A 14,184-nucleotide genomic window follows, 5' to 3' on the forward strand; every position below is an offset into this window, starting at 1 on the left:
TACAGTTCACAGACTGTGACGTTTTCATACTTTCTTCCATAAAGTGTAGAATACCGACTTCGATGCTTTCTTCAACTGACATTTACGTGTCCCCCAACAGTCAGCTTGGAGTACGTACAAGCGCTGGTATCAACAACTACACGCCTTCCTCAATTAAAATGCAGCCAACACATTATTAAGCTAGACTACCTATTGCCCCGCAATATGCATCCCGTGCGAAAGCAAATAACTTTCCTTGAAATGCCTCAGTACTTGTCCCAAACGTTTGGATCAATATGTAGCTACTGTAGATAGCCGTGGTGTTTTTATCTGTATTTTTTTTTTTTTTTGGTAAGTATGAGCTTGGTAATTTGCTTAAACGCAAACTGATTGGCACGTCTAATTGACTCCCGTCTATTGAACACAATGGGCATTATTAAGTTAACTGTGCGAATGAATCTTCACGTATTACAATGTGGTAATCTGTCTGATTACTGTGATACGATCACAGAACCGGCACATAAACAAAAAAGTGATGATGCCACTCATGCGATGCCACTCAAAGCGCACTGTTCACAGAAATATAACTATAGTTGCCTGAAACACATTATAAAGGCACGTAACATCCGTGGGGGGCACTTGAGGTTAGTTCCATCATTTTAAGACAATGCTCGCAGATACAACACACACCTAAACCCCGAACTACACTATCCAAACGCTTGCTTTCACCTGAATAAGCTAATTGTCAATCGTTCGTTCACTTTGCCCATTGCCGAGGCAATAAAATGAAAATAGTCCGACGGGTTACACTAACCCGAAGCCATACCTCAGCGAAGAAGGTGTCCATTGTCCCGTTGTCCGTTTCCGAAAGGCTGTCGGTCCGGTTATCGCCGACTAGATCACAAAACCAGGTCTTGCGCGCAGAACGGAGAGGTAACGGTCCGGGGTGCAGATGCTTTCCATTCACGAGCGTAAAAAAAGAGGAGGAGACACCGTCTTACTACGAGCCCTCCCCGGCGAAGCGGCTGAAACAAAGCGAGTATCCCTTCCGTCGCGAGCACGGCAGTGAAACGTAGGAGCGCCGCTCTCGTCCAGAAAGACCGATCTTACGACCTCTTTGTCATTCACACTGCAGGGTTTAAGTGTGTCACTTCAGCACTTAACCACCGCCTCGACCTGTCCGACGCTCCGCTGTGTTCCAGGGGCTGGCCGCGGTACTCCCTACTCTAAATGAATGGACCGGCTCGGCTAAAGTGTTTAAATGGCAGGGGCGGTGCTCAGTGCCGAAACCCTGCCCTCGCGCCCGCCCATTCCGGCTCCCCGGCCTCATCACATAAATAATCAATGATGACAAAGAAAGTGTTACTACAATTTGTGGCGACGTACTATGTTTTATTATTACACAATTTAATATCATAATTAGGGTCTATTTATGTTTTATATTTTAAGCCAACACATTTAAAACAGTTTACAGCAATGATTAACATTGCTAAAACAACTATTTTGAAACAATAGTGTAAGTGGGGTCAAAAATAACAATTTTATTAATTGGATAAAAACTCACCGGATACCTAAACGGCCCTTGTTTTTAGAAAAGTGCTTTTATGCGCTCCATTATTCCACCAGCCTCCCGGTGTCCCACAGGGTTGGCTTACTTCAAAATACATTTTAGCATTTTGCAGACGTTCGCATCTTCCACATGCAACGCGTCTGTACAGCTGGATATTTTTACTGGAGCAATTTAGGTGAAGTACCTTACTCAAGGGTATAACGGCGGCATCCCACCCGGGAATCCAACCTACAGCCTCGGTATTACGAGCCCAGTTCCTCAGCCATTACATAGACAATCCCGACTAAAATGCTGCCCCGTGTGATGTAATTTAAGTCCGTACAAATGAACTCACTAACTACCAATTCTCCAGTGATACCGATTTTGCAGTCAGGACTAGTGGGGCTGTTTTGAGCGGCATTGTACCCACACAGGGCAAATATTTCCCGGCCAGCGGTGATAACACATAAAATGTCACTATGAACGAGAGAGAGGAAGGAACTCTTTAACAGATCTCTAGTGGCCAACAGAGTAGAAGGTCAGAAATATCTGAGCAGTAATAGATATGCCTGAGAGAGGCACTGTCCTGTTGTGGATAAAGCTCATTATGGATGAAGCACCACCGTAACCTTTCAAAGAGACTGAGACGTGACATTCTTCCGCAGATGATACAGGGGGGAAGTGCCATTTCATACGCGTCAGAGAGGAACATCCACAGGGTGAAATGAAGAGAGTCACGCTCCACTGGGGCCCAGGTTGCTTACAACACCCCCAAATGCCTTACCTGAGGTAGCAACGTTCACGTCTTGGAAGAGGAATTTGAGCTTCAATGCAAGATGCATGAACAATGGAGATGCATTTTATGTTTTGGCATCTTATGATACAAAAAAATGAAAAGATACAAACACACACACACAAAACCTCAAACAGGAAGCAGAAAGGCAAATGTTTGTGTTCTACGAGAGACTATAGATTTGCACACACTGGACAGAGCTGGGGGCGGGGGGGATTGACCTTCTGCTCATAGAATTTGTGAACAGAGAAGCAGAAATGAGTTTTGTAGCGATCGTATTGCAGTGGAAGTGCTTTCCTTGGTGCCACCCAGACATTAACGCAGAAGCGCAAGCAGACACCGGGGAAATTTATAAGGTCTGGCAGCGCTGGATCTCACAGCTCATTAAACACTTTGTGACGAGACAGTGGGAGGAGTGGAGTACGATTGGACTCATATTTCATCCGTGCGCTGTTACCTGTGTAAATTAGCAGCATCCTGGGTACCGTTTATCTGAGGCATGTAACATATTTAGCAGCTGTTCTTGTAGATTTTTAATAATATTTGTTTTTATTTTTGCTATTCAGGAACCCTCCCAGGAGGCACGATGTGAAGAACACCCAGCCCCCCTCCCCCCCATCGCCCACTGACCCTCCGTCCGTACCTGCCACCGTGCGCTACAGAAAAAGAACAAAAGAGAAAGAAAAGAGGAAGGTGGGTAAAGAGCTTACTTCCTGCTTCCTGCTTCCCAGAATGATGGGGGGGCATCAAACAGGAAGTAACAGAAGTGCCCAATTACCTTTAAATAACGACCTGAATCCTGGTCCTCTCCTGATCTAATCCCGTAACGATGTGAAGCAGCTCTCCCTCCCTCCTTGCAGGGGAGGCATGATGCAGTCATCCAGGGGAGCAGGAAGTGATGCGCCTTACCAGCAGGACCCCCCCCCCCCCCGACACCCCCCCCCCCCATAGTGTTCCCTCATCAGCCCTTTATTAAGCCCTTAAGCCCCAGGTGGGGGCATCGCTCCCTGTGACATGCGACAGGGGCCCCAGCGAGCGGGGGTGAGCTGGGGGGTGAGCTGGGAGTCAGGGAGTCAGGGAGCAGTAATAAAAACCTCTGCCCAGGAAAGAGGCTTTATATCATCCTCTGCGCCAGCACCACCGCCTTCGCCGACACGGCGGAGTACATCAACGGCGTTCGAAGAATAACCGACAACGAGGCATTGGCAACGGTGCTCATATGCTGGCATATTAATTTATCTAATGTCAGAGTGCGCATTGAGCGCTCATTAAATATCCAGACACCAGTGTACAGCTTATAAATGGGCTGAAGTGAAAAAGAATGTGTGTTTGTGTGTGTACTTTGTGTGTTTTGTCAACGCTACTGCTGCCATTATTAAATAATACTGTTTTTTCCACGGTTAATTCTGACGTTTTAGAATTTTATATCCGACACCTTCCATAAAAGGGCTAAAGTTTCCTGGATCAGTAAAATCCCCCTTCTTACACATTTATATTTTTATGGGATGCTTCCAGTCATCGAGTGCTTCTCCAGCTCTTAGGGCTTGCGTAGAAGTAATTTTGAGTGGTTTATGAATGATCCTCCCTAGTTCCCTTAATATTCTTGGATATAAGCCATTGTGGGGGGGGGGGGGGGGCTGCTGCAATCTTTCTTGTACTTCACTATCCCTTCCATAAATATCCTCTGGGGATTTCTGGATATTGAAAGCACTTTTAGTGAGTTAGTTACCACTTCCCTGGCGAAGCTCTCAAAAAAGTATTTACTTTGCAATATCTTTATTATTATAAAGCGAGGCCCCTTCCCCCATATTTAATGCAAGTAAGCTTTTCCTCTTATATTTCATCAAAGATCATTAGGACCCTTTATTTGTTTTTTAAAACATATTACAGTACACTATATTATTCCTCCCAGGACTTATATTTTTTATATGAAAAAAAAGTAAGATATAAATGAGAATAAAAGTTAAAATACACAGGAGTGCTTCTAGGATTGAGTGAGTCTATTTAGCACTCATTGTTGGAGTGAGGAAGATTGAGTTCATGATTGAAACAAGGATATTTAGACAAGGCAAAAGTGGAAGACACCATAAACTGTATAAAAGTGGAGTGCAAAAGTAAAAAAAAAAAAAATATTGAACCTGAAAAGAAGAGTTTGAAGAGATTGACATTGAGTCTGTGAATCATGAAGCTGAGGAGAAGGTTTAGGGCTTTAGTCTCAAGGGCCAGCTTTAGTTATTCATTGATCTGCAAAATCACACAAGTTAGAAACTCAATGTCATTTGAACTTTCATCCGATGTTTCTGAAAATCCCCTTACCATGGCTATCTTTTTTAAAAATGGAATTAAATTAGCCAACAAATATGCAGATACTCCCAGGGTACCGTTTTTTCATGGGAAGAACCGGCAAACCCCTTCCCCGCTGCCGTGAACCCTGGGCTCTGAGCCCCTGATTCTGCAGTCTTAGAGGATTCCTGGTGAGATGGAATGCCAGACGGAATGGAACCGGAAGTTGGGTCGGAATTCCAAACTTGCAAGCGTTAGATTCATTAATTTCTGCTCTCCCTGGGTCATGAATATCAACGTGCAGTGTAGCCTCAGACCAATTTTTTATTTTTTTTTAATTACACATTGAAACATCTCCATCCAGCCCTTTTTTGTGGAGATACTTCTTTAAAATACAGAAATGCTGTCCATCAAAGTGTAACACAGGATATGACACGATCAGAGGAGTCATTATTTACACATGAGCCCCATCACTTAATGTGCTGGGGTTTATACCTCAACAGGCAAGGGCAGAATGGAGCCAGTTAGTAGGTACCTGTCTGTAGTTTCCTGTCATAAGTTTCCTGTCTGTGGTTACCTGTCTGTAGTTACATGTCTATAGTTACCTGACAGTAGCTTCCTGTCAGTAGTTACCTGTTGGTAGTTACCTGTCTCTAATTACCTGTCTGTAGTTACCTGTCTGTAATTACCTGTCTGTAGTTACCTGTCTGTAGTTACCTGTCAGTAGCTTCCTGTCAGTAGTTACCTGTCTGTGGTTACCTGTCAGTAGTTACCTGCCTGTAGTTACCTGTCCGTGTCCCCTGCTCAAGGACAAGCTAGCAGTGTTTCCTGCAGTCACACAGGGGAGTGGTTGCCTCATCGCGGCTATAAATAAATCTGGCAGCACAGGCCAGAGAGCTTAAAAAAGACGGCCAGGACCTCCGGGAATGTGCCTTTCCAGGCTCCATTATGACTTCAGGAATAGCCGAGGAATGACCAGAGTTCGTTGTCTGGGGTCCAATGTTAAGAAGGCCTTCCTCTGTTATACACCATGCTCTCCTGGCTTACACGTTTCTTTGTTTATTTTTTTGAGAGGGGGAGTGGGGTCTATTATTTTTTTTTACAATTGTCAGTGTTCCCTGACAGAAGAAAACACAGCTGAGTTCACATGATCTCACTCAAGCCAGCACCCTGTCCTCCTGTGAAAGTATCCCCCACTCTTAATGCAGCTCTAGCGTGGCAGCCCAACACGAGACTGTCCTCTCCACTGGACGTGAGAGGCAGTGTTAGGGCTAAATCACTCTGCAGGACGTCCTGTCCGTCCCCAGACCCCGCGGCCGCCCGTTTAAAAGGCTTCTAGAAGCTTCCTGGGTCCACGCTTGATCTTCAGCGAAGGCAATCAGCAATTGGTTTTTAAAAAATCTAGGACAGGGTCCCTAGGGGACGGCTGTAATGCTTGTGCAACGCTACCCCCCACAGCATCTGTGTCCCGTGACCAAAAAGAAAATTAAAAAATTACATGAGTTCTTTTGTTTCCTATCACATTTTTTAAGCCATAAAGAAAGGAAGGAACAGGATGATGATGATGGTCACTAACATGGAAGAAACCATTTCAGCACAGGTCAGGATTAAGAAAAGTCTCCTTACTAATGGGAGCATCAGCTGCTCCTACAGAAGGTGATCTTTCTTTATCGCTTACACAACCTAAGCCTCAGAGGCTAAGAAGCTTCTGGTTTGTACCTGACGGAGGTAGGATCTCTCCGTTCTGCTGATCTGATGCACCTGAGCTGCTGCCCAGGGATTATTCGCGATTATCTTGATTTCGTGGCAGTAGATCTTCCTTCATCCTCTTTGTCCCGCGGAAAATCCCAAAGGCACTAATTCCATTTTTTGGCCTTGGCTGTGACTGCAGAGACTACCCTGGCGTCAGCTTTTGCAGTTGTACCGTTTCTATACATAGTCCCCCCACCCCTAAAGGGTTAAATATATCTGTCTGTCACAATATATTCTCTTTCGCCCTTCGAGCAGGATCCCCCATCATTTAAATGCAGTTGAGACCGGACGGGGAGAAAAGACAGGGGACCCCCCCGACAGACCCTCTGGAATGCGAGGAATCTTCCCCTGAATGTCACGCGGAGAAAACCAGAACAGGTTGCGGACCCAAACTTAGCCCCCAATAAACTCCGCACATTAAGTGCGGACATTCGATGCCTGTGCCCGATACTTTTTACGAATACCTCTGCACACCGCCCTGTTTTTTGATGCCATTTTATTTTTGGTAGTGGTTCGAGGGGGGCGTTGGATGGGTCTTCAGGCTCTCCCCGGTATAACGACAGGCTTTTAAAAGCCCCATTTGGCCGAATTAGGATTGCTAATGTGGGCCCTCCTCCCCTTTCACATCTCCACGCCACTCGACGCCAAGGTCACACACCAACCACTTTGAAACCTTGAAACCCACAACAAGCCCCCGAACGAAATGAATTAGCCTCAGGCCCCTGGTGTTTCTGCTCTGAAGGCACTGGTTTAGACTTCAAAGAGTGAAGTCAGACTTAAAATTCACATAAAATCCCAACCGTTCAACCTCGAGACTACAGTGACGGTGACCAAACGTATACAGTCGGTTCCAAAACTCTCTTAACGGTCTATGGTGAGTTGTGCCAATGTGAGGTCCTAGACTGAAAGCAGCAGTCAAGTCTTTGGCCCACAGGCTATTTTGGCTGTGTTTCTGTGGAGGTGATGGAAAGGGTTTCCATCAGTAAAACAATCAATATCTTACCCCTAAAAGCAAGTACATGCAGAGGGGGAGGGGGGGAGTGGGTGGTTCTGGGTAACTGTCAGTAAGCTGTGAAAATATTTTCCTCTTGCAAGGACATTAAAATAAAAGTGAAATCTGAGATATTCCCGATTTATTGAATTATACAGGCACAGCGACGCTTTTTGGACATTAGTGTTTTCGATAGTTTATTGACCCCCTGCATACAATTTCATTTAAAACAAAATAGCAAATTATACTTTTACCCCCCTCCAAACAATGTCAGGATATTTTAGGAACTGTAATGTGGCCTTTGAAAACAGCTTAGCGTATTGACATCAGTGTTTGTGTAAAAGCAGTGGAGTCTGCTCCAGGCTCCAGGGACCGGCTGCTGCCACTCAAGGACATTCTGATGACATCACAAGGTCACACTGACCCCGTAAACCAGCGGCGAAGCCATAACGTCAAATGTACAGAGCCACACACGTGATGTCACTACAGGTACGTCTAGTGCAGTGGTCTCCAACCCTGGTCCTGGAGAGCTACAGGGTCTGCTGGTTTTCATGGTGACCCTGCACGTCATGAATCAATTAGAGCAGTTGATTACACAGTTCAACTCACCTGGTGTCTTGGGTCTCAATTGGGTGCTGATTTTAAGGTGAAAACAAAAAGCAGCAGACCCTGCAGCTCTCCAGGACCAGGGTTGGTCTCGTGCGTGTGTCGCAGTCAGGGAAAGCCGGTCATTGGCGAAGGATTTACGCACACCGCACCAGTCCACAGATATTACCGTAATTATTGTTTTAAGGGCCAAACCACAGCACTCAGTTACAGGCTCAATTACAGACCAAGTGTTTCAGTCATTCTAAATAAGATTTTCTCTGCGTTTGGGCAGAAGGCCGTGTGCAATAACAGATGCAGCAGGCAAATGGTACATGGACAGAGGGCCAGTGTTTCTTTGCCTAATGTAAGACTCCAAAAATAATTGGTAGAAAACGATGCAGTACATAGTCAGTATTCTTTATTCGACAGAAGGAGAGTCAGCTGAGTAACAAGATGCATGTCCAAAGCCTTACAAAGGGACAGAAGGACAGTCCCTCTGAGCACTTCTACCATTAATGTCACATCATTCATATTTACCTTAAGGCATTAGCAAATCATTACATTCTGGCTACATTTAGCTAATTCCTAAATAAGGTTAGTAAGGTTACATTCTAAATTTCATCTTATCTGAATATCTAAATGTTCCAGTATCAATCGGACTTAAATGTGAGCGGTGGTTGCTCATGTTTTTTTAATGTATGTCTAATATGAAACCAAAGAAAAAAATGTACACCTACTGTGGACAATACAGTCTAAAGTCCATCTTTCAATGAGCAGACCCAGGAGCGGCCTGGAGCTGCACGCGTATAAAGCACAGGCGCCTCAGTCAGAGGGCTGAGAGGGCAGGCTTCCAGTCACATATAAGGGTATCTGTTTGTGAGGAATTTTTTGGGGAGGACAGTCCCCCCCACCCCCCGACACTGGTGTCCAGCCAGGGGGACTCACACAAAGAATGAAGAGCTTATGTCTTAACTGACTTAACACTTTATCCCTGCTTGTTAATGGCCACCCCTGTTTCCCTCTCCACATGTAACGAAGCGTCTGCAGAAAGGCCAGTCTGTTCCCCTAAAAAAAGGTTCTTCTGTCGCCGACCGTGAGGAGCAAAGTGGGGGTGGGGGGTGTGGGGGGGGGGGGCAGGGGGTGACGGGAGGTTGGAGGGCCCCTTAAGCTAATCAGTAACATCCCGGGGGGGGGGGGGGGGGGGGGGGGGAAGGGCGGCCGGGGGCTCTTTATCTTAACGCGAGCCTCACGCCCGTCAGCACAGAGAGCCACGCGAGGCCTAGCGGAAGCAGCGTGTCAGCCTGCTCCATACCGCCATCAGGCCGGGATTAGATCAGATTTAAACGCTGCTGGAGATTAACCAGCCGTCCGCTAAACATGGCGGGCAGGAGCCGCCGCAACGAGGGTCTTTACTGGGTAAAAAAGAAACACACAAAAGTCATGCTACGTTATCGTCAGTGGCATCTGCAGCCCACAGCCGGACACAAGTCTTATTCCCAGCTGTGCGACAGTCCAGCTTGGATTGATTCGTCTAACCACCATTAATACAAGTCATTCCCAGACGCACGGTTCTCGCGTGGACACGTAATTAAGGAAAGTTTTTTGTAAATTAATGGTCGTGGGGTAAACCTTGGTTTGTGGAACAGCATGAGAGCCCAAGAGACAAAAAACTTCAACATGTAAAATTATGCTATTATTTAAAAACGATACCGTTCGTTATTTATCTGGCCAGTGCTTCATTGGTACTTACACTGTTATAGTTGTAAGGTACTTTAAATGCATGTGACAAGAGCAACAAGACAAGAACAAGCGCCCGACACTTTGAATAAACACCAGTCTGAAAAAAACAGCTTTAAATTATACATAAGCACACAGCAGCGTTAGCTGTCTCATGGGCCCACATACAGTATAATGGCAGTACAATTATCCCTAAGAGCTACATGCATGCGTACAGTAGATCACTGGGAGACACACAAACACACAAAGTGCCTACAAATAACATACGGTATAGCCATTGAATTATATTGCATTGTGTGTTCCATGAAAAAATCTCAGGGCACGTAACTCAGTGAGAAAGGGCAAAGTTTGTCCTTATGACTCATTTTTCCTCAGGAAAAGCCAGGCCCTGTTTAAGATAAGTACAATGTGAAGCAAGGGAACGCTCAGAGGGAAATAATACACCCAGGACAAGACACAGCAAGCGGCTAGCAGCCAGCGGTTAGCAGCTAGCCGCCAGTGGCTAGCAGTCAGCGGCTAGTGGCTAGCAGCCAGCGGCTAGCAGTCAGCGGCTAGTGGCTAGCAGCCAGCGGCTAGCAGTCAGCGGCTAGTGGCTAGCAGTCAGTGGCTAGTAGCAGCTAGCAGTCAGCGGCTAGCGACTAGCAGTAAGCGGCTAGCGGCTAGCAGTCAGCGGCTAGCGGCTAGCAGTCAGCGGCTAGTGAAAGGGAAAGTTAGCCAGGCTATATCCTCGTTAAACCCGAGTGAGCCTAGTCCGTTTATGTCAAAACATCTCTTAACCTAGATTTCCACCCCTACAGACATCCAGATTGTGTCATGATTCAAGCTTGTACTGGGTCTCGAAGTCACAAGACCAACTGTATCTCTGGATGTGCGGTGACCACCATGAACGGTGAAGGGGGTGGGGGGGTGTAGAGAGAAGGAATGCACGGCCTTGTGGGGGACTGGGATGGGCGTGTCAGGGAGGGTACGAGCGAGCGAGCGTGCTAGCTAGATTTGGGGGAGACTGCTCACCACAGAAGCATGCAGAGGCCAATCCCCACCACCGCCAATCCGATGCGTACGATCCTTCTCTGCACGCGCTACGCGCTACACGTTTCCCCTCAGACGCCATTCTCCAGGGCTCCGAGAGGTAGACTGGACCAGCACGTTAGCGCGTTCGTTTAGACTGCGAAGGCCGAGGACAGCAGGCGGGCCATTAATACTGCTCCCCGCTCCCTGAGCAGGAAGCGTAAAAGTGATTACTGACAGACTACTTGAGGACTAGCCAATAGTAATGAGAATAAATTCACTTTGTCGTAGCGGCTGAATTACTTGCCGTCGCGTTAACGAAATTCACTGCTTCTCCCTGAAGTGGCTCTCGTCAGGTCTGCAGCCCGGCTGCATGGAGGTCCGAGGATGCACAGTGATGCGAAAAAAACACGTCAGACGAGACGTGTCACTGTCACTTCCTCTCTACCGCTCTCTCCATCTCTCTCTTCCTCTTTCTCTCACACACAAACAAATGCACGTCAACACACATGGCTTGCATGTACACATTACACGTTTGCATTCACATGCTCTCTCGCACACATGAACACACACACATCTCCAAAATTGGATGAAATGCTCTCTGTCAGAGTAAAATAAATTTCACCAGAGTTTATTTTACGGTGTGTGTTTTTTCTCATTTCATCACCAGTTGTCGCGGAAACCATCTAATACCGATAACACTGATGCAGGAAGCTTACTGGGAAACCAATAAGGCACTACCACGTCTGCCAGATATGGAAGATGGGAACAGAGGTATTCCTTATCCCTTTTGTTGTGCCCCTGATCCAATTAGTTAGATGCTCTGCGTCGCGGTTTAATTGCTTTATTTCTGTCCATACTCTAAAGTCGCCTTTTCTCTTTCATTTCAAATCTGACTTTGAGTCTAAAAAGAAAAAAAAAACTCCATGTCTATGACTGACCAGCTTCCATACCTGATGTTAGAACAGGGGACACATTTTTTCACATCTTGTGTGTGACAGACAATGGAATAGGGGTGGCGTGAAAAGACGAACATCTGAGTCACAGGTCAGATTAGATTTCCTCTGCAGGTCAAATAAATGACTGTTTGTATTGAGGATATTTGTTTTTACCCATTGTTAAATGCCGGCTGTGGTCGGTTAAGTGAGCTGTTTTTTTCACGACACACTCGTCACATGGAAGCTCTGTAGACGTGCTCTGTTTTGGTGATGTGCAGCTCGAGTGCACTGGTGTGGCCTCGCGGTGTCACAGAGGGGACACCCTGGGGATTAAGGGGTTAAGAACGCCAGAGAGTGAGTACAGCCACCCTGGCTCCAGTGCTAATTAAATCTCCCCCCCCCCACATTCATAAATGGAGGGATGGGACCGGGGCCAGATGAGGGGTTTTAATGGTCCTGAGCCACATAGCCATTAGCGCTGGCTAGCGCTCACCGTCCTCTCCCAACGCTCACAGTCCCGCTACCACTGAACCGCTACAACCAGAACCAGGCTGACTAGCGCTCACTGTGCTCTCCCAACGCTCACAGTCCTCTCACACTGAACCGCTATAAACCAGGCTGGCTAACGCTCACAGTCCTCTCACACTGAACCGCTACAAACTAGGCTGGCTAACGCTCACAGTCCTCTCACACTGAACCGCTAAAAACCAGGCTGGCTAACGCTCACAGTCCTCTCACACTGTACCGCTACAACCAGGCTAGCTAATGCTCACAGTCCTCTCCCACTGAACCGCTACAAACCAGGCTAGCTAATGCTCACAGTCCTCTCCCATTGAACCGCTACAAACCAGGCTGGCTAACGCTCGCAGTCCTTATTTCACCTGTCCTTTCTTCCTTTCCTAGGGTCCCTTCCTAGTATGGAAGCCCAAACAGATCAAAAAGATGTGAAATTGACATCTGGAATCATGCTCTGTCAAGGTATTGTCAACGTGTTGTGTACAATTTCTCACCGTGGCGATAATGTGTTGCTAGCACGTTGCTTTTTCATACATCGACAGCACATTGACTATATGCAATTCCAGACTTCAATGTTTTGACCCATTCAGCCTTCCATAGGAAAGGACACAAGGAAAGGAAGCGAAGAAAGGAAGAAAGGACAGGTAAAAATAAGCGATTGGAATGAACCCAATGTCTACATTGACCTCTCCTGACTCACGGAGTCTCTGATGAGCCAAAGGAGCAGGAAGTGATGGAGGTGTTTGTTCTCAGAGTCCAGATGGAGACGTTAAAAATACCTGAGGAAGCAAACAAGCAGCAGGCCACAGCGCAAGGTCAGATTCCCGCCTTTCTGTCTCATTTCCCACAATGCCCCCTGTCTGTGGCCACTCCGGGGCCAAACCAGGCCCTCCCTATGATGACCGTTGTCTTTCACAGACACTCAAGACACAAACTGTGTGGTTTATTTGTGTCAGATATTGGTTTATTATGCACACAATCCTACAGAGGGAACTAACGGGGAGCTTTGCTTGCTATACTGGGCCTGTAGTCTGGCCTGCTGAACCTGTGGGATTCTGTAATGATCTGAACTGACCCAGGAACAGTTTGACCGCAACGTGCTGGACCAAAGAAGGAGTCACTTCCTCCTCTTCCTCTCTTCCTTCTCTCTCCTCACCTCCACGCAGACGATTCCAGACAGAGAAAGGAAGCAGGGGAAGTCCCTCCCACTCAGGGGCTAAATGATTTAAAATAATAACACAGCGATTTATCCTTTGAAGTGGTTCCTCCAGAACCCTGCTGCTGTGCATTGTGGTCCAGGTCTCCTAAGGGAGAGCCGGTTTTGTCCGTCTCTAGGGAGATGAATCGCACGGTTACAGTTCCCCAAGAAAAAAGAAAAAAGAAAAAAGATGCAACGTGACCACAGAACTGGGCCTGTTTGTCAGAATAGATCTGAATGTGTGTGCCTGCGTATGTGTGTGTGTGTGTGTGCGTGTGTGTGTTTGTGTGCCTGCGTACGTGTGTCTGTGTTTGTTTGTTTGTGTATGTTTGTGTGCGTGCGTGCCTGTGTATGTGTGCATATGTATGTGTGTGCATGTGCCTGCGTATGTGTGTCTGTGTTTGTATGTTTGTGTGCGTGCGCGTGCGTGCGTGTGTGGTTTTGTGTGTGTATGTGCGCGTGCGTGCGCGTGTGTGCGTGTGTGTGTGTATAGGGGGGTTGGAATGTGAGACTTCAGCAGGAGGAAGCAGAGGAGGGGCCTTGAGAGCACATTTTTCTGTTGCAGTTAGCAGCGGACGTAGAACGCCCCAAACACAAGCCACAAACAACAAAGGTAAGCCATGAGCTTAAATAGGAATCGCCCAGTCAGCCCGGTAAAGTCCAGGTATGAGAGAGCACGGCCAATGGAAACAAAGCATTTTCTCCCCAGCACACAGCTTGAGGAACCGAGTTCGGGAATGGAGAAGATCGTAGCATTTCAGGCGGTAATTCTCCTCGCACCTTTCCCACACTCCTGTGTTCTGCAGTCCTTTTTCATCTGTGCAGCTGTGTCTACATTTCCTTGAAATATAG

General features: G+C 46.9%; 1 protein-coding gene across 1 annotated transcript in view; it reads right to left on the bottom strand.

Annotated features, from left to right (window-relative positions):
• The window catches only part of LOC135240365 (unconventional myosin-X-like), a 91,865-nt gene extending 90,647 nt beyond the window's left edge, over positions 1–1,218 (bottom strand). The window contains 1 exon segment of the mRNA XM_064309747.1: positions 806–1,218. Coding sequence (XP_064165817.1) covers positions 806–826 — 21 coding nt within the window. The 5' untranslated portion in view covers positions 827–1,218.
• Between the last annotated feature and the right edge of the window lie 12,966 nt (positions 1,219–14,184).

This window comes from Anguilla rostrata, chromosome 15 (genome assembly GCF_018555375.3).
Source record: "Anguilla rostrata isolate EN2019 chromosome 15, ASM1855537v3, whole genome shotgun sequence".
NCBI classification, from domain to species: Eukaryota; Metazoa; Chordata; class Actinopteri; order Anguilliformes; family Anguillidae; genus Anguilla; species Anguilla rostrata.